Source organism: Sinohyriopsis cumingii, chromosome 1 (assembly GCF_028554795.1).
Source record: "Sinohyriopsis cumingii isolate HCF-2022 chromosome 1, ASM2855479v2, whole genome shotgun sequence".
NCBI classification, from domain to species: domain Eukaryota; kingdom Metazoa; phylum Mollusca; class Bivalvia; order Unionida; family Unionidae; genus Sinohyriopsis; species Sinohyriopsis cumingii.
In genome coordinates, this window is record NC_142961.1 from 106,899,397 (window position 1) to 106,926,960 (window position 27,564).

Genomic DNA, 27,564 nt, shown 5'->3' on the forward strand with positions numbered 1-27,564 from the left:
TGAGAAGGTAATTATTTGTATTTCATTCATAGAAAAATATATCGACAAAATTACATTAAAAGTACAGGTTCATTTAAAGTGTTGCACAGAAATGAATCATTTTGCTTTCATAACAAGACTGTATTCTTTATTATGTACACCATCATGATACATAACTAATCTGTTGTAGATACCTAGGTTATAGTCAATTCAAATACAAGTAAACTATTTCAACAAAACTCAATCATAGGATACGGCTAACCTTTCCTCTGAACCTTTTAAAAATCTTAATTCATGTACAGAAAGTATACACAAATGTTAAAAATAACTTTTTATTAAAATTTTTCCAAACATATTATTTTTATCATAATAGAAAATTGATATTGTCAAAATGTTTCCAGATTTATTATATAAATTGAATAATACAAATCATACAATAAAACCTGAATACTGTCAGTTATCAGCTATATTTTTGAACGCATTGTATCGTACTTTATGTACAGTATTGGGACCTGGATTCTGTTTTTTACTGTATACCTTTCTTTGGTGCCAATGTCACATATAAATAATACAAACTTTAAAATAATCAGGACAACAAAATCAGTTCTGAGAGATTACAGATGGATACACATATTACATATTACTGCAAAAGTAGCAGAGGCACACTGGTTCTGATATTGCCGTCATAATAAAAACATTTCCTCTTTGAGACTGTATCTTTCTCCTGATCTATGGTACTTTATATGTACTGCACAGCATGGAAGGGGAAAGGATGAAATGCAAACTATGTCACATATTTGTTCCTGTGTGATGCACAGCCCAATGAAAACTGTAGATGAAGATCTGCCATCCCATAATGTACTGATCAATATCTACACATGCCATCCCATAATATACTCATCAGTATCTACACATGCCATCCCATAATGTACTTATCAGTATCTAGATCTGCCATCCAATAATGTACTGATCATTACAGTAGAACTTTGATTATCAGGCACCCAAATTAAACGTCAGGGCATGGTACATCAAAATATTAAAAACAGGTACATGTACATAGGTAGATATTATGATTTTTTGATGACCCAGTCTATTGTGTAATACTTCTAATGTACATATTATATTACCAGTTTATTCTCATATCCATCATGGTCTTGTCCAGCAACCTGATGGATAATCAAAGTTCTACTGTATCTACACCTGCCATCCCATAATGTACTTATCAGTATCTACACATGCCATCCCATAATGTACTTATTTTTTGTTGATCAGTATCTACACCTGCCATCCCATAATGTACTTACCAATATCTACACCTGGTTTCCCATAATGTACTTATCAGTGTTGATCAGTGTCTACACCAACCATCCCATAATGTACTTATCAGTGTCCACACTGTTTAGTCAACTCATTCCTTTCAGCAAAAATAAAAATAAAAAAGGGTGATGTCTACATATCTTGCAGTTGAGTAGGTTAAAAATATGGTTCAAACAAAAATTAATGGACTTGACATGGTCTTGCCAATTTTTTTATAAAGTTTATTGAAACTAACAAAAATTAATGGACTTGACATGGTCTTGCCAATTTTTTTATAAAGTTTACTGAAACTAACAAAAATTAATGGACTTGACATGGTCTTGCCAATTTTTTTATAAAGTTTATTGAAACTAACAAAGTTAAATTCTAAAACCTTATTTACTGTATTAGTGCTAAGTCCATCTTCCAAATTATAAAATATGGGGTGAAAATTTTCAGTCCTCAAATAAAAACATCAACATGTACACAATAATGGAACTGTCAACAAAGTTACTGTCATTACTTATTTTCCAAGTACATAAAAGTCACTGTATTCTATCTTCCAAGCTATGCCCAATTTATATAGTTTACTTATCTGAGTATTCAACTTCAGCGTTCAATCCTTCTTCCAAATTATTTGATTCTGGGCTTTTTCTTTAGATTTTTTCCAGAGAAAGTTTGACAGAATGATAACTGTAAATTTCCCAGTGGCATCCTCCATCTCACAGAGAAATTCTGTTTTAACTGATTGCTTGGGTGAGAGATCTAGTCCAAAAGCAGGTCTGATCAATCAGCTTCAAAAGTCAAAGGGGGGAGGGATCTGTTTCTGATGGATATAATTTTTCTTTGAATCTGCATTCAAAAAAGAAGTTACAAGTGACAGTAGAGAATCCCAAAATGCTCAATTATGATTGGTGTTTAACTTCAGAATCTTATAAGTGAGAAAAGGGTATACTCCCCCATTTTCCCCATATCTGTTAACTATCAAAGGGTTTGGGAAAGATTGGTAACGTCTTATTACAAATATTCAGCAACTGTGACCTTGACCCAAGATAAAAGGCGTGACCAAGCATATCAAAGAATGAATTGTCTTAGCTTAACAATGAGTCACACCAAGTAAGGTTAGAATCTATCAAGTTGTTTTTAGAAATACAATGTATACGCAAATGGAGAAATGTAATCAAAACCGTAACTGTTGATGACTGTTGCTGTTATCCCTTCCAGTGTTGCGACTGGCATAATGACTGCCACATCTTATTTCCAAATAATGTGGACTCAACATATCCAAGTGACTAAAAATGATGAAGAAAAACATTGCAGAATTACTTTGCAATGGAATGAACCTGATTAAAAATGCTTCTTGACTTTTGTCAAAGCTAAATTCATGACATAAAATGAAAGCTCTAATAGCATTCAGCAATAAAAATACAGGATATGGTTGAAAAAATGAATATGGAACATACTAAAGGTAAAAGGGGAGATAACTGGTGCATATTAAAAAATTTAAGGTGGAATGTTGCTGTCATGAATTTTAAAATATTTAAAACTACAAATTTAAGTTCTCTATATTTTCTTCTACTTAAGATACAATGTTCCCATTTTGTATTCTTACTAATATGCTTAACAAAATCTGTATATATCAACAAATAAATATATATGTGAATGTCATAAAATGCAGTGCAGCATGTAAAGTGTGCAGCTAATTTGACCTATAACACTTTAGCCAGCGTAAATGGAGCAATGTGACCTTTCTCTGCATGAAACTCTTTTTGGCCTGCACTGCTAAAATGAAAATATGTTTGTCTCTTGCAAATATCATGTTTATTAAATAAGAAAAAACTTAAGTTTCCATATTTAATAAAATTTTGCAACAGTACTGAATCAGGTGCAACTTTAATGTACTGGCATCTTGTATGACATAACATTTAGTTTTGCATGTACACCAAAACTTAAAACACAGGAACAAGTGGTTCGGCTATTCATTCAAAAAAATTTCAGGACCTGCTCCAACTTACAAAGCAGAGTAAATGCACTATGCATAAATGGTTAAATGATATGCTTAATTGTGATATGTCAGAGTTACAAAAGAATCTCAAACATACTGGGCTGATTTTAGTCTGTTTCTATGATTGTAATTTCCCAGTGAATAAAATTCTAATGCTAAAATTGTCTTGCTATAAATTTTTTGATTTATCGTAAATGATCATGGACAGGTAGTGTATAAATTAAAGGCAAATCCTAATGACAAGTCATTATTTGAGTACTGCTTAATGATGACGTGTAAATCAAATAAGGATAATTTATTATTTTGTGCTTACATGATGTAATCAGTAATAATTCATTTCTGATATATGTGAATCAAAATAACAATAAATAACTTTGGGATTAATGTATATGAAAACATTCTTATAATAGAAATGTATTCATACAGCATGGATACCCCACCACAGTGTCTAAAAATGATCCCCAACGCAAAACCTAACAAATCTGTTATAGATAGGTGAACTGATGGACAAAGGTAATACTATAAAGGTGGGAAATATATACGTATCTCCAAAATTATCACTCAATTCACACAGAATATTTGACCAGACCTCAAGGTAAAATACCTGGAAAATATCACAATTCTGGGTATGACATTTGAGATATCTTGTCCATACCACTTATACAAGACTCATGCAGGACAATGCCTATTTTATAAATACACAAGACACTAACAAATATTCAGTCAAAAGGTCAAAATACCAGTTCACTTTGTTAAGAGTTCCAGAAGTTTAAAAGACATAGGTTCATATGAATAGACCAGAGTGGTCCAACTACAGTCCCATGGGCCAAATGTGGTTCATAGGTCATTTTTTGTGGCTTTCGCTCATGCAAAGAGTGAGTTCTATAATTACTGCACAACTGATATATATCATGCACCTTCCACAAACTTTACATTTTTGGTCCATGTGGTCTGCAGTGTTGATGCTGGATCACCGTGAAATAGAACACCTACGGTGTACATATCTCCAACATACAGATTACCACCTACCTGTTCTTATAGATAATAACCATAATATTACACCTGAATCAAGCTAGTGTGATACATTGGATGCAATCTGCCTTGATTCTGAAGTTTTACAAAATGTTTCAAACCAATAAAATATTTGTTCTCATATCAATCTTTCAATTATCATGAAATCTTGCTGTTTTGTTTCAAGCAAAAATGAAGCTCTGTTTGTTTCTCATTAAGACTGAAGTCCTGTCTTTTTTATCATCAAGACAGAAATTCTGTCTCTTTGTTCATCATAATACGATGCCGTCTCTTTGTTTATCAGCAATACTAAAACCATCTCTTTGTCTATCAACACTGTGCTGTCTCTTTGTCTATCAACACTGTGCTGTCTCTTTGTCTATCAACACTGTGCTGTCTTTGTTTATCAGCAAGACTAAAGCCCCGTTTCTTTGTTCATCATCAACTGGTTTTGTTTATCTTCAAAACTGAGGCCCTTCTCTTTGTTTATAAGACTGTGCTGTCTCTTTGTTTATCATCAACACTTAAGTCCTCTCTCTTTGTTCATCATAATACTATGCTGTCTCTTTGTTTATCAGCAAGACTAAAGCCGTCTCTTTGTCTATCAACACTGTGCTGTCTCTGTTTATCAGCAAGACTAAAGCTGTCTCTTTGTCTATCAACACTGTGCTGTCTCTTTGTTTATCAGCAAGACTAAAGCTGTCTCTTTGTCTATCAACACTGTGCTGTCTGTTTATCAGCAAGACTAAAGTCCCATCTCTTTGTCTATCAACACTGTGCTGTCTCTTTGTTTATCAGCAAGATTAAAGCCCCATCTCTTTGTTTATTAACACTGTGCTGTCTCTCTGTTTATCAGCAATACTAAAGCCCCATCTCTTTGTCTATCAACACTGTGCTGTCTCTTTGTTTATCAGCAAGACTAAAGACCCATCTTTTTGTCTATCAACACTGTGCTGTCTGTTTATCAGCAAGACTAAAGCCCCATCTCTTTGTCTATCAACACTTTGCGGTCTCTTTGTTTACCAGCGAGATTAAAGCCCCATCTTTTTGTCTATCAACACTGTGCTGTCTCTCTGTTTATCAGCAAGACTAAAGCCCCATCTCTTTGTCTATCAACACTTTGCTCTCTCTTTGTTTATCAGCGAGACTAAAGCCCTGTCTCTTTGTCTATCAACACTGTGCTGTCTCTTTGTTTATCAGCAAGACTAAAGCCCCATCTTTTTGTCTATCAACACTGTGCTGTCTCTTTGTTTATCAACAAGACTAAAGCCCCATCCCTTTGTCTATCAACACTGTGCTGTCTCTTTGTTTATCAGCAAGACTAAAGCCAGGTCTCTTTGTCTATCAACACAGTGCTGTCTCTTTGTATTTCATCAAAACTGAAGTGCTCTCTATCTATTTGTCATTACTACTCAAGTCCTAACTGTTTATCATCATACCTTGAGACCTTTTAAATGTATTAATGACTAAATGAATATGTAAAATATACCTTATATTTATTGCCTCAGTCTTTAAGATACAGGTAGACTTTATTGCTCCTGTAAACAGCTTTACTGGAAGGAAGGGTAGGTAGATATTCAATGAGCCCATCATTACTCACACAACATTAACTTAACAGATTAAGGGAGACAAATCTAAACAGCTGATTCAATAAAACAATACTCCATAGTCTAAAAACTTAAAAGCTGGCAAAAGTAAAAAACAAAAGAAACATTTCAAGAAAAGATTAAATGAAGCAACTTAAACCCGATATATGTAAAGACAACAATATTCTTTATAACAGAAATTATGTAACTGCTTACTTCAAACAATCCAGAAAACATCAATCTCTTGTGGGCATGGGGTTAATGAATAAATTCATGTCGTAGGTCCACAATAAAATTTGAAAAAATTACCTAGGTTTAAAAATTCACATATTTCAGGATTATCTAATTTTGTCAACATTCTTAAAAAGATCGTATAACAGGTACTCTTCCTGCAAAATATATCTGTACAAAACTGTACATAAGTGTCCATCACAAAGGTTAAAATAATAATAAAAATAAAAATCATAATAATAATAATAATAATAATAATATTAATAATAATAATAATTGGTAAGAAAATGTGACAATTCATCATAAACAAATGATATGATACAGAGCATTCAATATCGTTTGTAACTTTCATAAAGAAGAGGCAAGCAAATTAAAAACCTTATTAAGGAAGCCTGAACAGATATATCTAAAAGACTGTCCAACTTATAAAAAATCTTAACAATGTTTCAATTACTATTTTTTTATTTAAAAAATCTGAATCACTTGGGCAATATGAGTTTGCTTTTCGAGAAAAATCATCATGTCTGGTTAAAAGAAACGACTAAGACAATGACAATCCATTAAACTTAATATAAGATCTTTTTAAAAATATGCACATTATAGAAGATGTCCTAAAAATATAGTCTTTCTTTTTCAAAAACAAAAGCAAGAAAAGAAATACCAAATAAAATATTGCATAAAAATAAATTAGCAGAAAAGGGGTGATAGTGTCAACAAAATTACATTAAAAAACATGCCTGCCTTGTACATCATCTTGTACAAATTGCACCCTGTCCTGTGATCAAGATCTACTTAGAATGGCACCTAATTCATGTACACGCACTGAATGTAAAGGAAGATAACATAGTTTTTGATTACTTAAAGAATTGTGTTGCTGATGAATGTGGCAACCAACGACTATAAACAAGATACCAAATAAAAGTCATTTTTGATCTGGCTTTGAATAATGTCACCATATGGTTTATACATTTCACTGCTTTGAATATTTTAGTTTCTGGACAACTTTGAAATTTCCAATTTATCTGTTCATCACAATTCATCACAGTTTTTCACAATTACAAAGAGTCTTTTACAGCTGAGATATACACCTTGTTCAAATTTGTGAGGCCATGTTTCATGGGTATTAACAGCATTCTGCATTTAGCCAGGTTGAGCAAGACCAGCCTCAGCATACACAAAAGCATTTAGCCAGGTTGAGCAAGACCAGTCTTGGCATACATAAAAGCATCTAGCACGGGTTGAGCTGTACCAGTCTCAGCATACAAAAAAGCATTTAGCAAGGCTGAACAGTACCAGTCATGGCATGCAAAAAAGCATCTAGCCAGGCTGAACAGTACAGTACCAGTCTCAGCATACACAAAAGCATTTTGGCCAGGCTTAGCAGTACCAGTCTTAGCATACACAAAAGAGTTTAAAGTAACTACAGTACTCTTTGAAGTCTGCTATCCAGAAACCTTGTTCAATTTTATATTTTTAATTGTCAGCACTTAGTATCAACAACAGTGCCACTATAAGCTCAGAGGTCCAGTATGCTTCCTTTCTGCTAGACACTGGTAGTGATTCTTTTGAGTGCTTAGTGGCAAAAGACTGGCTGGCTAGAAATAAATTAACTTTAATCGACATTTTGCTAAGGTATGCCTAAATCAATCGCTAACACCTTAGACTCCATGATACAATTCTTAATGTCCTTATTGGGTCAATAAGGCAATGTAGGCAGAAAATGACACGAGTCAATATTTATCTGTTCTTTATGGTATTGTAAATTAAATGAATGGCACAATTTACAGGCTCTGGTAGCAGAGAAATATCACATTTTAGAATGGTTAGGACAAAAGTGGTCTATTACTTGGGCAGGTAGGAGAAAGGAAAGTCTCTTTACCATCAAACTACATAATTCTCAATATCAAGAAGAAGTCGGGCACACAATGTAATATCCATTAACAGAATCCCTGAAATGAGTTATTTAGAAAATCTTGACCCCAAGATCACAAAGTTATTTAAGTGTTTTGTAAAATGGGCTATCTTGACCCCATGATCACAATGTTAAGTAGGTGTTCTGTAGAATGGATTATCTTAACCCCAAGATCACAAGGTTAAGTAGGTGTTTTGTAGAATGGGCTATCTTAACCCCAAGATCACAAGGTTAAGTAGGTGTTTTGTAGAATGGGTTATCTTAACCCCAAGATCACAAGGTTAAGTAGGTGTTTTGTAGAATGGGCTATCTTAACCCCAAGATCACAAGGTTAAGCAGGTGTTTTGTAGAATGGACTATCTTGGCTTCATAACAATTCATCCAAAGTATGAACAGAATTCAATCACGGGTTTAGGAGAAAGAAGAAACTGAAACAACTTCAACCTCAACTGTAAAGTAACTTTCCTATAACTGTGACCTTAACTAGTGTGCAAAACAACCACTGGCCCACCAGTCTCATGCCAGCTAACTTTATCACGAACTGGTGTCTAAATTGTGTAGCCAGTCCATATGACCAGTTAGATTTTCAAAAATAAAATCTAGAAACTGTACATTTTATTGTATCAAATATATAATAGAAATCATGTTAAAAACAAATAATGGAAAATTGTTTCTGCAACTCTAAATGAATGCAACACAAAGAAACAAAAATGATTTTTTCAAAACAGTTGGACTACACGATACCCTTAGATTTTTAATGATCCCCATAACAATAAGATCTACTGCAAACCATGCAGAACAATATATAGGCCTCTAGGAAAATTCCCAATCTCAAATACATTACCATGTAGATCAATATATAGGCATCCAGGTAAAACCCCATAGGCCTCAAGGTAAAACCCTCATCTCAAATACATTACTATGTAGATCAATATATAGGCATCCAGGTAAAACCCCATAGGCCTCTAGGTAAAACCCTCATCTCAAATACATTACCATGTAGATCAATATATAGGCATCCAGGTAAAACCCCATAGACCTCTAGGTAAAACCCTCATCTCAAATACAGTTCCATGTAGATCAATATATAGTCCTCAATGTAAAACCCCTATCTTACAATACATTTCACTGTAACCAACAATATACTTCTGGAATTCTTCATTCCACAGACCTAATTTAATCGGCAGATGTTGTTCAGATACTATAGCCTCATGTTTGGAGGCTGGGCCTTATTCTGATCCTGACATTGATGACAAGTCAGTGGATGAGGATCCTAATTCTTATTCTATGATTCAGAATGACTATCAATGGCATCAACAGGTTCTGATGCTCAGCCTCTAGATTAGGCATGTATGGACCTGGATCAGCCAAAAACTTAGCAGGTTCTGATGCTCAGCATCCAAATTAGATATATATGGACAGGATCAGCCAGAAATTTAGCAGGTTCTGATGCCCAGCCTCTAAATTAGATATATATGGATCTGGATCAGCCGGGAATTTAGCAGGTTCTGATGCTCAGCCTCTAAATTACATATATATCGATCAGGATCAGCCAGAAATTTAGCAGGTTCTGATGCCCAGCCTCTAAATTACATATATATCGATCAGGATCAGCCAGAAATTTAGCAGGTTCTTATGCCCAGCCTCTAAATTAAATATATATGGATCTGGATCAGCCAGAAATTTAGCAGGTTCTGATGCCCAGCCTCTAAATTAGATATATATGGATCAGGATCAGCTGGAAATTTAGCAGGCTCTGATGCTCAGCCTCTAAATTAGATATATATGGATCTGGATCAGCTGAAATTTTAGCAGATTCTGATGCTCAGCCTCTAAATTAGATATATATGGATCTGGATCAGCCAGAAATTTAGCAGGTTCTGATGCCCAGCCTCTAAATTAGATATATATGGATCAGGATCAGCCAGAAATTTAGCAGGTTCTGATGCCCAGCCTCTAAATTAGATATATATGGATCTGGATCAGCAGAAAATTTAGCAGATTCTGATGCTCAACCTCTAAATTAGATATATATGGATCTGGATCAGCCAGAAATTTAGCAGGTTCTGATGCCCAGCCTCTAAATTAGATATATATGGATCAGGATCAGCTGGAAATTTAGCAGGTTCTGATGCTCAGCCTCTAAATTAGATATATATGGATCAGGATCAGCCGGAAATTTAGCAGGTTCTGATGCCCAGCCTCTAAATTAGATATATATGGATCTGGATCAGCTGGAAATTTAGCAGGTTCTGATGCTCAGCCTCTAAATTAGATATATATGGATCTGGATCAGCTAAAAACTAAGCAGCATTATCCTAGTCGATAAAAAAACTTGTGGCCATTATTTGCTGAATTTAATAAAAATTTAATATTTTTATATATCAATATCTGATTTTGTGTTCTGTTTGCATGTTTTTCTCCATTTTTCATTATACAGATAGTCTTACTAAGGTCTGATATTCATATCTAAATGCATTTACTATTAAATCACTGACCACATTTTTTTTCTTCCTGCATGATGAAATGCAGGAACTGTTGGTTATGAACAGGAAAAGTAGTATTTTCAGGGTAATGGTCTTGTGGGCTGGCAGAATGTTTTGGCAAATCTCACACCCTGCTTAACTCCAAGATCAATGAGGCAACTGCACCTCAGAATGAATCCTGTCAGCTTCATAATGGTTCATCTTATTGAAGAAAGTCCATCAAGAGGTTTACAAAACATATGAAACAGCTTTAACCACAACTTTAACAAATTTGTATGACTATGACATCAGGTAACAAGAACAAGTGAACATGTCACTGTATAAATTGTCTTAGCTTCATATATATTCATTCCTCATAGGAAGTAAATCCACCAAGGGGTTTAGAAAATATAGACAAATAAAACACTAACCAAAACCTTAAACTGTTGAGGGGCCCCAAGTGAACAAGTGGTCTAAAGTGCTCATCATTCCGGATCACTGCCATCTCACCTATGTCTGCATGGGTTCAAGTCTCACGCTTGGCTATTGTGGGTACATGAGAAAGATTGCCAGTAGTTTCTCACGAGTTCTTCCTGGGGTTTTCCAGGGTTCTTCCTCCACCAGTTATACTGGCCACCATGTATAATGTAGTTGTGTGGGAAAATGGTGTTAAACCCTACAACAACAACAAATTGTTGATGCTGTCAGCAGAAATATGAATACTATGTCTTGTTTAACCACTAACATGAGCTCCGCAAAAACAAAATTGTCCTTAATCTGCATGCACAATTCTAGAGTCTGAGCATAGTTAACACAACAAAATCACATGTCAAACCTGCAAAAATATGGTCAGATAATATCAGATAATTCATGTCAATGCGTTTTTTTCAAACACCAATAGGCAGAAATTCTGCTCTGAGCAATAAAGAACAATCTAAAAATAAATTCAATCCATGGCACATTAGAATATGAGATCTGGGGAACCAAATTACTTACAATTATATCACATATAAAGAACACAACCAGATCTGATGATACATTAGATGCAAGCAGAGAAATACGACACAAACAAACAATTCCCACAGACCATAACATAAATATCTGACTAAATTACTATACTTCTGAGGTAAAATCGACCAATCATGCTGAAATATTATGAATGATCTATCAAAGAGGAAATTTTTAAAATAATGCAAATGATATGATGCGTTCCTCATTTTTGATAAAATTCTGTTGTGGATGCCAACAATTAGAATCCAACCCAGTGTGATCTACCCATTTAAATCCAGTAGGATCTGTACAAGTGATAAAATGAAAACTATTTTTGGTACAGGTCCACTAATGTGCATAATTTACCAATATGCAGGCTTGTTCGGGAAAATTAGTTTATTTTTTAATTATTTAATTATTTTAAATTAATGAGTGACCTTCAACCTCATAAAAAAATAATAGCCTGTGACCATCTCTGCCTATGCTGATTGCCTTCTGACTTGAAATTGAGCAGCATACAGGCTGTTAGCACCTGGGTGCATGTTATATACAGGAAACCATGGTAACAATTAATGTTAAATATTAAAACTGTATACAAGTTAAAGGGAAACCAGTTCCAATGGACACATCAGCATCAAAGCAACATATCTATCATGGACATCCTCAGTACCATCATTCATGTACCATATACACTCACAAATCAAGTCAAACTGCAAACATCAAAGATGCAGATCTGCCATAGCATAAAATACACCTGCAGATCAGGGTCTATTTTGTCTGTTGTACTGGTTACTCCTGACAAACTGCACAGACCCTGATCTGCAGTCACATTATATGCCAGCAGATCTGGGTCTGTGCAGTTTGTAGTTGGTCTCATCTTATAAGCGAGTATATATGGTAGATATCTGGACATTAAAATATAATTACTATTTCTCTCTGTCTAGACAATGTATGTGCTAAATAAAATTATCTTTTTAACACTAATATCTTGTACAGTAAATTAATGTCTACATCATCAGGATCAAGCAAACTCCATGCTGGTTGAAGCTGACTATGTAAACTTGGTTACATTACTTCCTTGCCTGTCAATAAAGAACACTTCCGTGATAATGTTTTGACACTTACTTTAACAATTAAAGAATTCTGCTTACAGTTCACGTGTAATTCTTTTGTTTCTAAAACTATATTAATATACCTGTGTACATGTACTGACATTGGTCATGAGTGTGCACAGTACCTAAACATCCTCTATGATGTAATTACTGTAAATCGCTGTGAACTCAGGCAAGTTCATGCACCATGGCAGATATAATGTTCTTTAATCTGCTTTTGAATGAGTATGAGTATTAAGAAAATCAACTGATTACTACCAAATAAATATAAGATATTTTCTTTTCCTATGTTAATACCAGTTATATTTTATTGTCTGGTACATAAAAAGGTGTCACACTTTAATGAGTGGCAAAGCCATGACTTAAAATATATAATCTTTTGTACCGTAAGTCTAAATATATCCAGTTTAAATGCAGGAAAAGAAAATTTTGTTTCTATTATAAACCAAAATAGCTCCTAAATAACAAACAAAAAAATCAAAAGATTAAACTCGCTCTTCAGCGTACAACCCCCACCCCTGTTTTGTAACTTCATAAATTTTAGTAGCTATCTGAGAAAATAAGTAGCTAACAGTTATTGGGAGATCATTAATAGGAATATAATTTCTGATGTGTACATGTGCTCTTGTATGTCCATTTTCTCTTTACAAGCTGATCTAAAATTGTATTCACAATATTTGATAAAACTAATCTTTTACATACACTTTCAGATAGCTTCGGGAATCCTTAAATAGCTTAAGAAAATATACTGATGATCATTTCACCTTAAAAATGTAATAGCTGTGTATTCTAAAAACTGTTTAAGCTCAGGCTCAGGCTTATTAATTTGACTCATGAGCTAAAACTCAGCCATCAAATAGTTCTCATGAAAACTATGTTACTATAGAATTGTATCGTAGAACTTTGAAGATTATTTTTGGCTTGGTTCTTCCAACAGCATTCAAAATTACAAACGTACTATTATGATCAATGTATCACCTCTAATTTTGGGGTTTCAAACTTGAGTTTTAGTTCCTGACTGGAAATGTTTTAAGTGCGAGTGTAGTATTTAAAAGTATATATTGACAACTCTTGAAAAGACATTTTTCTCTGTGCTATACATGCTGAATTCCCTCACTTGTACGTTGTATTGTTCCTGGTGTTTCCTGCACATATGTGAATCCCCTTCTGTCCAAGAGGCTAGGGTGTTGTGGACCACAAATTATAAAGCAACAGTTTTTAAAACAGCTGCCATGACTAAATGGGTTCACATTGTCTTTAATCCTTTTACTACTGTGTGATCCCTTAATGTCCTCATTTGTTGTCATTTCCATAGCAACCAGATAGCTATGGTAACAAGCAAGCCCACCAACTGAGGCTAGTGACCCTATACACACAACACCCTCTATAACACTTGCAACAGACTCTTTAAATGCATCTCCCACATTAGTCTTCAATGACCTGAGCACTATCACAGCAACATTACACCCAAGCACATACAGACACATAATTGTTGTAGATGTAACAAAGAGATAGAAATACCTGTAGTTTCTCTTTCCAATACAGTTACCTACCATTGGACAATGGTGATCAAACCTTTCCACACAATTGTTACATCGGCTACAATGTGATGCGCGTGGTGGTCGAAACATTTGACAAGTGTGACAGAAGGTAAGCTTCAGTTTTCTCCCCTTGATTTCTACCTCTTTGTACCTTGGAGCTTGATAAACATATGTTCCATTAGCAGAATCTTGACCTGAATTCTGATTCTGTTCAGCCATCTGTTTCTCAATGTCCAAAACTTCTTCCGCTGTGGCTCGTGGGATGACACCAGGATCAGTGAGTGTTGTTCGAAACAAGGTACCAAGAATAAAGATGAAAAGAAGACCTCCTATTACAGGAATTGCTGGAGTGACCTCAACTGCTAGATACACACAGTCCCGAGCAAAGAATAAAGCACCTGCAGATAAAGGATATCAAGTGTTTACTATGATGTCAGAAATATTAATACAGGAAAACCTGTCTTGAGAGCATACTGCTATGAAAGACCACCTGTCTTAACAGACCAGGTTCTCCATGTACAGATTTATTGATTATATAGTGTTATGACCTGTTATGAGAGACCACCTGTCATGAGAGACCATTATGTTTTGGCAGAAGGGGTGGTCTTTCAAAACATGTTCCACTGTACTCCTTACTCCTTGACTGATTATAAACAATTATGATAATATTATTCGTGGAATTATTATACAGGAAGTTCAAATCAAATATATTAAACTGAAATTAATATTCAGCTCAAAGACAAAAAAATATGATAAATTAAATTAAAGTACTGGGAATACTGGTTTTGAAGAATTTGGATAAAATACTACATTAAATATGATCAATTAGATGAATAAAAATTGCTAAATATTAATATATAATCAGATTCTTTTTTTATCATCATATGTGTATACCAGTATCCATTTAATTATATCTGAAATAAATGTTTTGACCATTTTTGTCTCTTGCTGATTGAAAATTGATTAAAAAGTTCATAAATAAATTGGTATAAAATGTTTCAGCAATTACCTTTAACGAGCATCTACTATGTATTTAAATCATGCACAGTGTTCCCTCAATTTCTTGCCCATTTTCATACAAGTAAACTGAGGCTGGCATTAGATCAATCTTTGCCAGTAGTATTAGCATTTCTGTATGATATACAGTTATGTTACAGCAGAAAGACAGTTTGTTGACCTTTTATGTCAATTATTGTATATATTTGGACTCGAGTAAAAATGTAATGCAAAAGCGCATCAATAAATATCTGAATAAATTTAAGCGAAAGGGATAAATGCCTGCTGAATGATGCACATAATTACAATCGTTGGCTCATTCAGTGCTGAATATAGTTAGTATTACTGAAACAGCAATTAATATCATGTTAATTCGTCTCTAAGCCAGACCTGCCAACTCCAACATGACTTTCTCTGTAAGGCATTCAATATTTTTCATTAACTTCAACCAATTTTTAGTAAAGTGTACTAAAATATACTGTACAACTAACTGTTGATCTTTAAAACATGCAGTTACAAACTCCATCAAACTCAATGGCTTATTGCTTAGTGTCTCAACCTGATATAATCAGCATTACTATTTTTTCAAATTCTGCATAGCAGTGGCAATCATCCCTCTCCCCGTGAGATCTACACATCAATATAACATGATGTCCAATAAACATCATCCCTCTCACCATGAGACATACACATATCAATATAACATGATGTCCAATAAACATCATCCCTCTCACCATGAGACCTATACATATCAATATAACATGATGTCCAATAATCATCCCTCTCACCAAGAGACCTACTGAAATTAGCATGACATGATGTCCAATAAATATCAATCCTTTCACCATGAGACCTACACATATCAGCATGAAAAGAGATGTCCAATAAATGTCATCCATTTCACCATGAGACCTGCTGAAACTGGCATAACATGATGTCCAATAAATACTGTATCCCTCTCACCATGAGACCTACTCATATTATTGTCCCTTTCACCTTCAATGAGTTTTTGCTTGCTGGATAACATTTCAAGATTACGCTTTAACAGGTCTAATGTTACCAGTTATTTAATCCCAGGGAGGCAGAGCAATTTCCATACACCAATAAGAGCCACTAGATCTTCCCTTACCTAATCAGGAAGTGCTGTAGACCCTTCCAGCAAATGGAGGGGGCCTTGCAGTGATGATAAGTAAGAAGCAGGTCAATTCATCCTAGCCATGTAGGCACAGCATCTTTCCCCTTGCAATGCCAAATCAATTATTTACAGCAACTTTCTGCTTAAGTCCCACACCCTGTCACAACAAAAGCAACAAAATGACAAATGTCTGCACATGCACAAGCAGTGCATGCTAAGTATGTGGGCTGTGTGTCCCAAGCAGCCTTTCTGTGAATACATTTACAGACAACTTATGACATAATGAATGCCAAAAGGAAATACAAGAAACAAATAATGAACCAGAACAAGAGCTGTGTGAGTAATATTTACCCTAAGACTGGTTACTAACACAGCAACAAAATCTAAGAAGCACTAATTTGATAGTAAGAACCTGAAAACCCTGGAGATTAACAAAAAAGAACAGATATGCTAAAAATTAAGCAAGGATTGGTGACACAGAAAGCCTCTGATTGGCAACAGAAATGCCAAAAAGAAAATAACTGATTAAAAATGTAGAGCAGCCAAGAGACACACAAGAACCCATGGAAGTCCAAGATAAAGAATGACAACATTCCAACTGAGGGAAGCCGACTAAGGTATCTGACAGATCTTGCATTTTTATTCTACACCTCATATAATTATTAATTTTAGGAGGGAATAATCACCTTGGACTTAGATCTAGAGCCAGCATAGGTACAGCAATGCAATATTAGGAGGTAATCTACAAATGCTATTAAAATATACATTTGAAAAGTTTTCAAGCGTGATCTGATGCAGCAAAGGCAACATTATGTTCAGCTGAAAAGCTTGTAAAGCTTGTAAAGTAACCCTGGACTGTATTGACTTCCACTTCAGTTTTAGAAACTGCAGTTCCAAACTCCATGGAGGTCCAAATCTTCCCGCAACATGTCTAAACACAAACTAACCTTTTTTCTTTTTGAATTTCATGTAGTGCCAATGATCATCTCTCGGCAACAGTTTATCAACAGGATATGATGTCCAATAAATGTAACTCATGCCTTTACTGCTTTTATCCCAAGCAAAGAAAGGAATCTCAATATCCCTTGTTATACTTCTGGGCTAATTATCTGCACTTTTTAAGAGGCTGATTTACCTCTAGAGTTAAACATGTCTTCCTTTTCATTCATTAGATCCCATTTTTGATAAGGCACCAATGTAAATGCAAAAGCTTGAGGATGTGGTAATATTGGGCTAAAAATGGTCAGATTAAAGCATCTGAGGTAAGACTTATAAGGTTAGTCTGGTTCCCTAAAACAACTCCATCTAATTTACTATGTAAATCTGGACCTGGGCCAAATCTGCTTAAGGCAATACCCAGATCTGACTGCAGTAATTGTAGCTTCATCTTTATTTCCAATTATTCCAGAAATCCATAAGAAAAACGCAATTTCAGTAAAACACGGTAAAATTTAAGGGGCTGGCAGGTTAATATGTGCATATCGCAACACAAATGTGTTACTTACGTCTTTTAGGTTAGTTTCAGGTCAAGTTCTGCATTGATGTCAAACACACCATGATCTGTCCTAGGATAATTGAACATTATGTTTCTCTGAGCAAATTTCAATCAAAATACTGTTATGCAATAAAATTGGTTGATAAGTACTCATGTTCTTTAATTATTCCTGCTATTCATCTGCTCTACATAAAAATTTTAACATTAATTATGTAATCACCATGTTTAAAGTATTTAAGCTGGTAAAGGCATCAAAAAAGCTCAAACAAATGTTCCCTCCACCACCACATCTTTCTTATCCAAGAAGACAGATAACACAATATTTTCTTCAGTTAACAGACTGAAAGAGACTGTGTGACATGTTACATAACACAACAGCACTTTGTGGAACCTGACCAATGTTATAATAGTGAGAGCAGGTCATAATAAACGTAATCATTAGTTCCTGATGATTGGTAAAGAATGTACCAAAATACTGTCAAAAATAATTATGTTTAATACAAATGACAAGAAACATACATTGTACATCATCCTAACCTTCTCTTTTGTAAAAATAAAACCTTTTCATCCAAAACAGCACAGTGATGTTCCCATAACATTTCTAATATATTGTGAGCTAATTTCATTCATGGTGTACCATTTTTTTAATTATAGTCTTATTTTTGCTTCAAACCATTAACCATCATAAAGAAACCAATTAATGTGTTCCAACTTAAAAACTGACATCCCATGTATATTTACAAATTTAGGTGCCAACAATACATCATTTAACTGTTTAAAACACTTAAAAACACCCATAAAAATAAAAGAATCCACAGTACACTGCAGATACAGCCTTAACTACATGGAGTACTTACTCCAAACCATCAAACAGTTCCTAGATTATTCTGAATAATCCAATTCCATAATGATTAGTGATCATTTTAACATTATCATAAACTAAATTTACCTGTAACAACTACCAGGGCAAGACAGCAAAAGAATCCTGAGTAATCTGGTGCACACATGAATCTTCCATTCCAGCAGAACTTGCTTCTGCCTGGATACACCTTCCACTTTCGAACATACTGACTCTCCATTGGTTTGACTGAGGAATGAACTCTTGTACTTTCCATGGCAGTTCAATGTCTCACAACAATGTCACTAGCTGAAAAGACACATTATTAATTAGGCCCCATGAAATTGTGTCCTTATTGTCTGCTGAATGTCCCTGTTTCTCACTGCTAACCTTAGTACTTTTCCTCCCATTGTAAAAAAAAAAAACACATTAAATGTATAAAGTTTGTTTAGAAAAAAGCAAAAAGTCCTTTATCGCCCTCCATCAATGTCATCATCTTCATATTATTTCTGTCTTTTTGCTTACATTTGTTGATTGACAGCAATATGTTTCTGCTGTAATTGCTTACATTTGTTGATTGACAGTAATATGTTTCTGTTGTAATTGCTTACATTTGTTGATTGACAGTAATGTGTTTCTGCTGTAATTGCTTACATTTGTTGATTGACAGTAATGTTTCTGCTGTAATTGCTTACATTTGTTGATTGACAGTAATATGTTTCTGCTGTAACTGCTTACATTTGTTGATTGACAAGTATACAGTAATATGTTTCTGCTGTAATTGCTTACATTTGTTGATTGACAGTAATATGTTTCTGCTGTACTTGCTTACATTTGTTGATTGACAGTAATATGTTTCTGCTGTAATTGCTTACATTTGTTGATTGACAGTAATGTTTCTGCGGTAATTGCTTACATTTGTTGATTGACAGTAATATGTTTCTGTTGCAATTGCTTACATTTGTTGATTGACAGTAATATGTTTCTGCTGTAATTGCTTACATTTGTTGATTGACAAGTATACAGTAATATCTTTCTGCTGTAATTACTCACATTTGTTGATTGACAGTAATATGTTTCTGTTGTAATTGCTTACATTTGTTGATTGACAGTAATATGTTTCTGTTGTAATTGCTTACATTTGTTGATTGACAGTAATGTGTTTCTGCTGTAATTGCTTACATTTGTTGATTGACAGTAATGTTTCTGCTGTAATTGCTTACATTTGTTGATTGACAGTAATATGTTTCTGCTGTAACTGCTTACATTTGTTGATTGACAAGTATACAGTAATATGTTTCTGCTGTAATTGCTTACATTTGTTGATTGACAGTAATATGTTTCTGCTGTACTTGCTTACATTTGTTGATTGACAGTAATATGTTTCTGCTGTAATTGCTTACATTTGTTGATTGACAGTAATGTTTCTGCGGTAATTGCTTACATTTGTTGATTGACAGTAATATGTTTCTGTTGTAATTGCTTACATTTGTTGATTGACAGTAATATGTTTCTGCTGTAATTGCTTACATTTGTTGATTGACAAGTATACAGTAATATCTTTCTGCTGTAATTACTCACATTTGTTGATTGACAGTAATATGTTTCTGTTGTAATTGCTTACATTTGTTGATTAACAGTAATATGTTTCTGCTGTAATTGCTTACATTTGTTGATTGACATTAATGTTTCTGCTGTAATTGTTTACAAGTTACTGTATGACATTACAATACTGTTCTGTACAATTTTCTCTTCATACCTCATTACCATGTTTCAATGTTTGCAATATTATGCCTTCATTAATCACATTATAAAAGTAAATATTACTGTTAATGAGTAGCCTGGAAATAAGCTTAAACTTCCTGCTCAATTCTCTATCTCTCTTGTTAAAATTTATATACTTTCCACAGTGACTTTTGCAAATAAATACTGTTTAAATCAACCAACCAATCAACTAACAATTAAACACTACATATCTTCTGTATCTCACCATTATCAAATTATCATGCTTGTCATGAACTGGGTAAAGAGCATCATTTTTAAACCCTCTCCTTGCCCAAGGCCCCACACCCCTAATGACATGTATTTTAATGCAAACCTTTAATATGCCGAGAAGGAGACCAGTTACCAAATCTGCAGCCTATCTGGCTTGGGATCCAGTATGTTTTCTCCAGGATATGCAACTTTGCGAGAGGCTGAGAGCCCACCAAAATTGTTGAAATTAATTTTTCATACAGGTAATTATTAAATGAAAAGCATACACAGGCATATTGCCATAAAACAGCTGAAGCATGGAACCTTGTTTGATATTTTTAACTCAAAATTTAAGCACTCCAAGGCTAGATCATGCACTAAATCGGTATTTTGCATTTTAATCAACGAGATAGGAAATTTTTTAGTAACTCGTTTTTCTTTGAAAATACTTACCCAATTACATTAATGTTAGGAATGAATTTTGACTATCGAATCCAGCCCTCTTAGTGACAAAAAAAAAAGCCTTTCTATATATACAGCTCCTGTTAACAAAGGGAATCAACTCTTACAGATTACCTTCCCTTATCACACTTTGTGACAAACCTGTAACTTTTACGTAGCCTAGCAGGTGGAGGGCTTAATAGTAACATGATCAGGTAAGTATTTTTGGAGAAACATAATTTACCACAAAACTTCGTTTCTACATCAAATACATTTCCCAATCACAATAACATTATTAAAAAAGGTAACAGAGTAGGCAATGTTGAGCGTCCAACCCATACCTGGATCGCCTTGTAAGAGCATAATGACAGCTCTACTAGAAGGATGAAATTCTCCCAACAGGTTATGGGATTGTCTGTGTGCAAGGAAGGATCCTGTGATTCCTGCATCCAGAATTTGTTTAAGAATCAGAGGGTTCTCAGGTGAATCCACAGAAGTTCAATCGTCATACCTGGAAATGTGGATGTGTTGTGATGTGCAGGCCCTGATGATTGTCTGGGCAACCAAAGGCCCAACATGCTCTGTTCTTAGCAAGGCCATGTCATAAAAGCAGAAACTGTCCCCTCCATTGGCCTGAGTGACCATTACCCCACATTTCTAATTTGCTTTCAACCCCAAATCATCTTACCATACAATATTATATACATCATTTAAAAGCTTTGATGAGAAGTTCCAGGAGTGATTAAAGTATGTTCCACTGGATATTATTATAATGTTTGATGATGTCATTGATGCTTCTGATTATCTGTACTCACTCTTCATAGATGTCATTGACAGGCACACTATGAAAAATTATGAAGATGTGTTATTCAACCAAAACTGGATGACACCAGAAATCATATAAGCAATAAAACACATGATCAATATAAAGCACTAGCGAACACGAACCAATACAAAAATGTGAGAAACGAAGGCTCATAAAGGTTATCAAAAAATTCTTGTTACCAACAACTGACTCATGAATCAAACAGAAACCAGGAAACATTTGGAAAATTTTTACAGAACCTGGAACTGGTAAAGGTCATTCTTATTCACATTCCAAAAATTGCTGCACCTTCAGAAAAGATGGTTTATGAATGAGTTCAGTAACTTTTTTGTTACTGTTGCCAATAATATTAAGGAACCAATTACTCCTCATAGTCACACCTTTGTAATGAAAAAATTACTGATAGTACCTTTCAATAAAATAGTCTTGATAGCCAATGATAAAATACTGCACATTTAGAAGTAACAAAGTTAACAGGTGCAGAATTATCTGGACAAAGATGTTTATGGACAGCAGCACCTTTGATTTCAGAAAGCATAAAATATATATGCAATATTAGAATAAAGCAAATACATTTCCTGACTAATGGAATGAAGCAAAAGTGAAATCTCTTCATAAACATGGTCCTCATGATGAAATTAATAATTTTAGACCCATTTCAATCCTTATGTCTAAAACAAATTCTCGACAAATATTCACACTACTCCCTAATTATTTTCTTGAACTGTTGTACCATAGACAATCTGGCTTTCATCCAAATCATTCCCATGAAACTGCTCTTGTTAGTATGGTTGATAAATGGCTTGAAGTTTTAGACAATAGAGATCTAGTAAGTGCTGGTTGATTTTATGAAAGCTTTTGATTTTAGTGATCATATTTTACCAAAAAAATTATAATTTTAAAACCTCAAAAAACCTCTTTAAATTGGTTTAAATCATAGCTGAAAGGGAGGAAAACAAAACATTTACATAAACAGTGTAATGTCAGATGAAGTTCTTGACTTGTGGAGTACCTCAAGTTTCTATTTTACAGCCACTACTATTTACTATGTTTGTAAATGATCTATAATTGCATAAAGTCTTTGTCTTTTGTCTTTTTGTCTTTTTCTTTTGTTTAACGCCATTTTTCAGCACAAGATAGACTATACATGGCGGCCAGTATAACTGGTGGAGGAATAACCCTGGAAAACCCAGGGAAGAACCACTGACCCAAGAGAAGCTACTGGCAGGCTTTCCCACGTACCCACACTAGCCGAGCCTTGGACTCGAACCCACGCAAACAGAGGTGAGATGGCAGTGATCCGGAACGGTGGGCGCTTTAGACCACTCGGCCACTCGGGGCCCCCATTGCATAAAGTAAATACTGAGACAGATCTCTATGCTGATGACACCACCTTAAATGATATTAGCTCATCTAAGAAATACTGTTGAAAGAAACTTACATAATGTTCTTTAAATGGTGTAAACATAATGGAAAGCCAATTAATTTTATGAAACTGAAGTGACCAAGAAAACCATTCACCAGAGTCGTAACATAATTAAAGGTAATATTCTCCACATTCATTTTAATGACATGGAACTGAAAAGTGCTGTGTGTGTGTGAGAGAAAAAGTTTTCAATCATGCATGTTTGTATACATAATGTTCTGTGTGCTAAATCCATACTCAGTTGTTCTTGTGTTCACCAATTCATACCATTTTTATATGTTATCTGCCTGTAAATATGTAGATAGATGAGGGAAACTAGGGACATTAGTTTTTGTAGTAATTGTGTCACCCTCATAAAATAAAGGCTTTATTATTATTATTATTATTATTATTATTATCATTATTGAAATGTATGAAGGAACAAGTTCTGAATTCTCCACACTGACTATCCACCCTAGACTGCAAATGAGGTAAATAAGGTTGTTTATGTTATGAATCAAAACCTAGCTTATAGAATGTCTCCCTAGAATTTCATCTAGGGATGCCACCAATGCCATGGAGATCATCCTGAAGTGTGCTTCGACACAGCTGAAGGCCAAACAGTATACTGAGAAATTTACTAGTCCTGCCAAATCTTTACTAGTCCTGTCCACAAAACAATGTCACACATGTATTGAGATTAACAAAAATTTGACTTCACAAATAGCATTATCATATGAAATGCAGAAGTACAGAAGAATAAATCCTGCCTCAAATCATCAATCAGTTAATTCACCTTTCTTGTTTCTCAAGATGATTTGGATCCAATTCCAGAAAGGGATCCTGGTGTCCTCTCTCGTCCTCCACCTTCTCTTGGGGTCCATATGGGTTTTGTTCTGGTCTCCTTGTTGTTGTTTTTGTTGTTGTTGTTCTAGGGTTTAACGCTATTTTTCAGCACAAGATAGGCCATATATGGCGGCCAGTATAACTGGTGGAGGAAGAACCCTGGAAAACCCAGGAAAGAACCACCGACCCACGAGAAGCTACTGGCAGGCTTTCCCACGTACCCACACTAGCTGAGCCTTGGACTCGAACATATGCAGACAGAGGTGAGATGGCAGTGATCCGGAATGGTGAGCGCTTTAGACCACTTGGCCACTTCTGGTCTCCTTGCCAGTCTTCTTAAAACAATGCAGTGCAGTGGTGTTCACCTTCAGGATCCCTACTACCTTCTCTACACTATCAATTTCTAGGAGCAATGATTTAATCTCTCCTCCTTTGCAAATTCTTATACATACAATTTGCTCCTCCTGAAATGATCCATCAGTTCAACCATCGCAGACTACTGCAAGAAACCTTGCTTCATTCAAACCTTTGACAAATTTTTGCCTTTCACATTCAGCCATGTAGTGAGTAAATGTAACAACCTGTTAAGTCTCTCCAACATCAACTACTTTCATCTCATCCAGCTGATACATCTATACAAAATCAGTGAAGGGTCTTCTGTTCTTTATGATAGCATGTGCATTTCTAAACAAATTAACACGCTGGTCAAACACATTCCGATTTAAACTTTCCAATACCTAACCAGTGGTCAATTATTCTGGTGGTATCTGAATAGCTGCTTTTCTCTCTAACTCATTTTGTGTTGCCCACAGCTTTCATGTACATTTACCGATTCCATTTTAAAGTTTGAACAACCCGCAACAAAACTGGATGTTTTCTCTCTGTTTGTTTTTGCAAATTCCGTACACCAGTTACACTGCATAATGTTCTATTTCTCATCATAATTCAGCGATTCCCTGTCTTTTGCCCATGTCTTCTGAAACGTTTGATTATGATTTCCCCTAACAACTTTTGCTTTTTTTTCTGGTAGCTGAACATCTATAAAGCACTACTTTTTGCCTGTCTTATAAGGAGGGAATTGTGTCTCGTGTTGAAATATGAGACATTACAGTATAGCTGATGTGAATTATTTAAAGTATTAAAAGGAATGGCACAGTGTCCTATCAGAAAGTCAGAGCAAGAAATACGTTTCAAAACACATGCCACTGATCCCCTCCCCCTACAGTTAAATGGCCTCTCCCTAATAAAGACTTGACTTCAGCAGACGTTCTGCAGGATCAAAGCAGTGGCTATTGTAAATGCTGTTATAAAAATATTAGCATCAGAAGATAATGTTAGTTTCAGCTTGGTAAAGGTCTGTTCCCATCAAACGAAGCAATCTTACTCGGTGCACTGTATTTAACAGCTCCAATTACAGTCTCATTATTAGCGCAAATTTGGTAATTGTTCCTAATTAATCGGACCTCAATGTATTGCTGAAATTAAGAAAAGGCAGAAAATTTTCAAATCTTTGATGCCCATGCTCAGAGATTTTACTTCCCAACAAATGCATGGCATTCTGCTTGGATACCTCCATGTATATTCAATTGATTTGTTCATTCTTGTAAGGGAAAAAATATAAAAAATATTCCTATCATCATAGAAAAAGTACTTGTATGGAAAGGATGTGTCAATAATGTAATTATAATAAATTATCTAATTCTTATAATTATTTTGATGCAAATGTAAAATAAGCAGTTTCCAGTTTGTGACTGTTGGAGCATTTGCCTAGCGAGCCAAACAAACATGCAAAGTAATTTCTTTGAATAGTTTTTGCCATGTTCTTTTGTGTGGTATACCGCTTTGTAGTTTGTTACTGTGGTCAAGTGATAAAAATGTGATACCATGTCATATTCATTTAATTCATTATCAGATTAAATAGGATCAGTTACCAAACAAACGTTGTTAATGATGGGACCATATCTGATGCTGTTAAGTGAAATGCACAAAATCAGATGACTTCTACAGAACATCTGCTGAGGTCAAGTTTTTATTAGGGAATGGCATAAACAAACACTGACTATTAACAACCGAAACACACTAGACCATCGGACTATTAACATTATTAAAGTTACTAGTCTGACAGGAAATCTACTAGCCTCAGGTTAACAGACTACCTCTAAGTTCGAGCCCTGTGTGAGGCTTTGTTTAGCCGTTATCCCACAAGCTAATACAGCATACAATAAAAACTGATTGGTTTGATTTAAATGCCATATTCCTTAGCTAAAGATAACAAAGTGAAGTAGTTGTCTCATATTCTGTAGGAAGTGCTCAATTATACAAAAGACCAACAAGAAAGCATAATGCAAGTACAAAATCATGGGCATTTAATTTGTTGAATCCCAGATAATGAAACGATTACCTTATGTTGCTGTCTTGACAAAATATTCACAGGTATTGTTCCTCTAAAGGTTCTCCATGAAGAGCTGGTAGCATGGACTGGGATTACTTAATCAAACAAATATACAGCAGATACATGGATTTGTGTGGCCTGTTAGAAACAATACAGGTGGATCTGCATGGCCTGTTACCAACGGCAATCACCCAACACATACTCAACCATGGAATTACATGGTGACAATTCTGCCAGTCTGCTGTAGATACCCAGGGCAGAGGTGCAAATTCAATGATCAAATGCTTATCACTGGGAAATATAAAAAATTCTATTATAATCTTTAACACTCATTTTTCAATCATATTTTTAGTGTAACCCAATCCGGCAATGGGTTTTACTACTCCAGACTGTCTGGATGGCTAACAGGTGTTATTTCACAATTGATGTTTAGTAATTTTGAATACACCCAATTTGGGGCAAAACTTACCAGTGTAACAAATTGCCAATACAAGTGAAATCATTACAAAATTGTGCATTACCAATAACACTTACATATGATTCCCCGGGACAATCATACCTTTTCAAATAGGTTTACCCATGAAGCTACAACCGATATAATAAAACACCTGTTTCTGATCATATGGCTAGTTGACTTCATCTGAAATATTCTCATCTACTTCCTTTAGGCTTTAAAGACTTTTATGACCCACTGGAATCACAGGGGCTCATTACAAAAAAAAATTAGGAATATCCTTCAATGAACTGAGGGCTGGGTGGGGGTCTATTCTATATTGTTACAGGTTAAACGCACTACCCCAAGCCCTCAATTCAATTACGGACACTCCTAATTTTCTTCCAAACGAGCCCCTAAGCTTGGCTGAATTCACAACCGGTATTCCCTTATCAAGGGCTAACATGGAAGGGGCACGTCCTTCAATCATTCCCTACAGTGAGTAAAGTGCATAAACTCTTGAATCCATAGAAAACATGGCAATTTAAAGGCTATGTTACCATAAAATCTGTAAATCTTCAAGGTACTGTTTTAGCTTTATTTTTTCCATTGAATCTTGTTTGTTGTGGCGATGTCATTTTACCGGATGTTCGTC

At 34.8% G+C, this 27,564-nt stretch overlaps 1 protein-coding gene across 1 annotated transcript; it reads right to left on the minus strand.

Annotated features, from left to right (window-relative positions):
• On the minus strand, positions 1-27,564 carry LOC149807522 (palmitoyltransferase ZDHHC14-like). Its single transcript, XM_089967385.1, has 3 exons — positions 27,470-27,564; positions 18,704-18,901; positions 1-14,526 (listed from the first exon to the last, which is right to left on the minus strand). Exons 2-3 carry the CDS (start codon positions 18,867-18,869, stop codon positions 13,682-13,684), a joined length of 1,011 nt encoding a protein of 336 aa, XP_089823511.1. The 5' UTR covers positions 18,870-18,901; positions 27,470-27,564; the 3' UTR covers positions 1-13,681.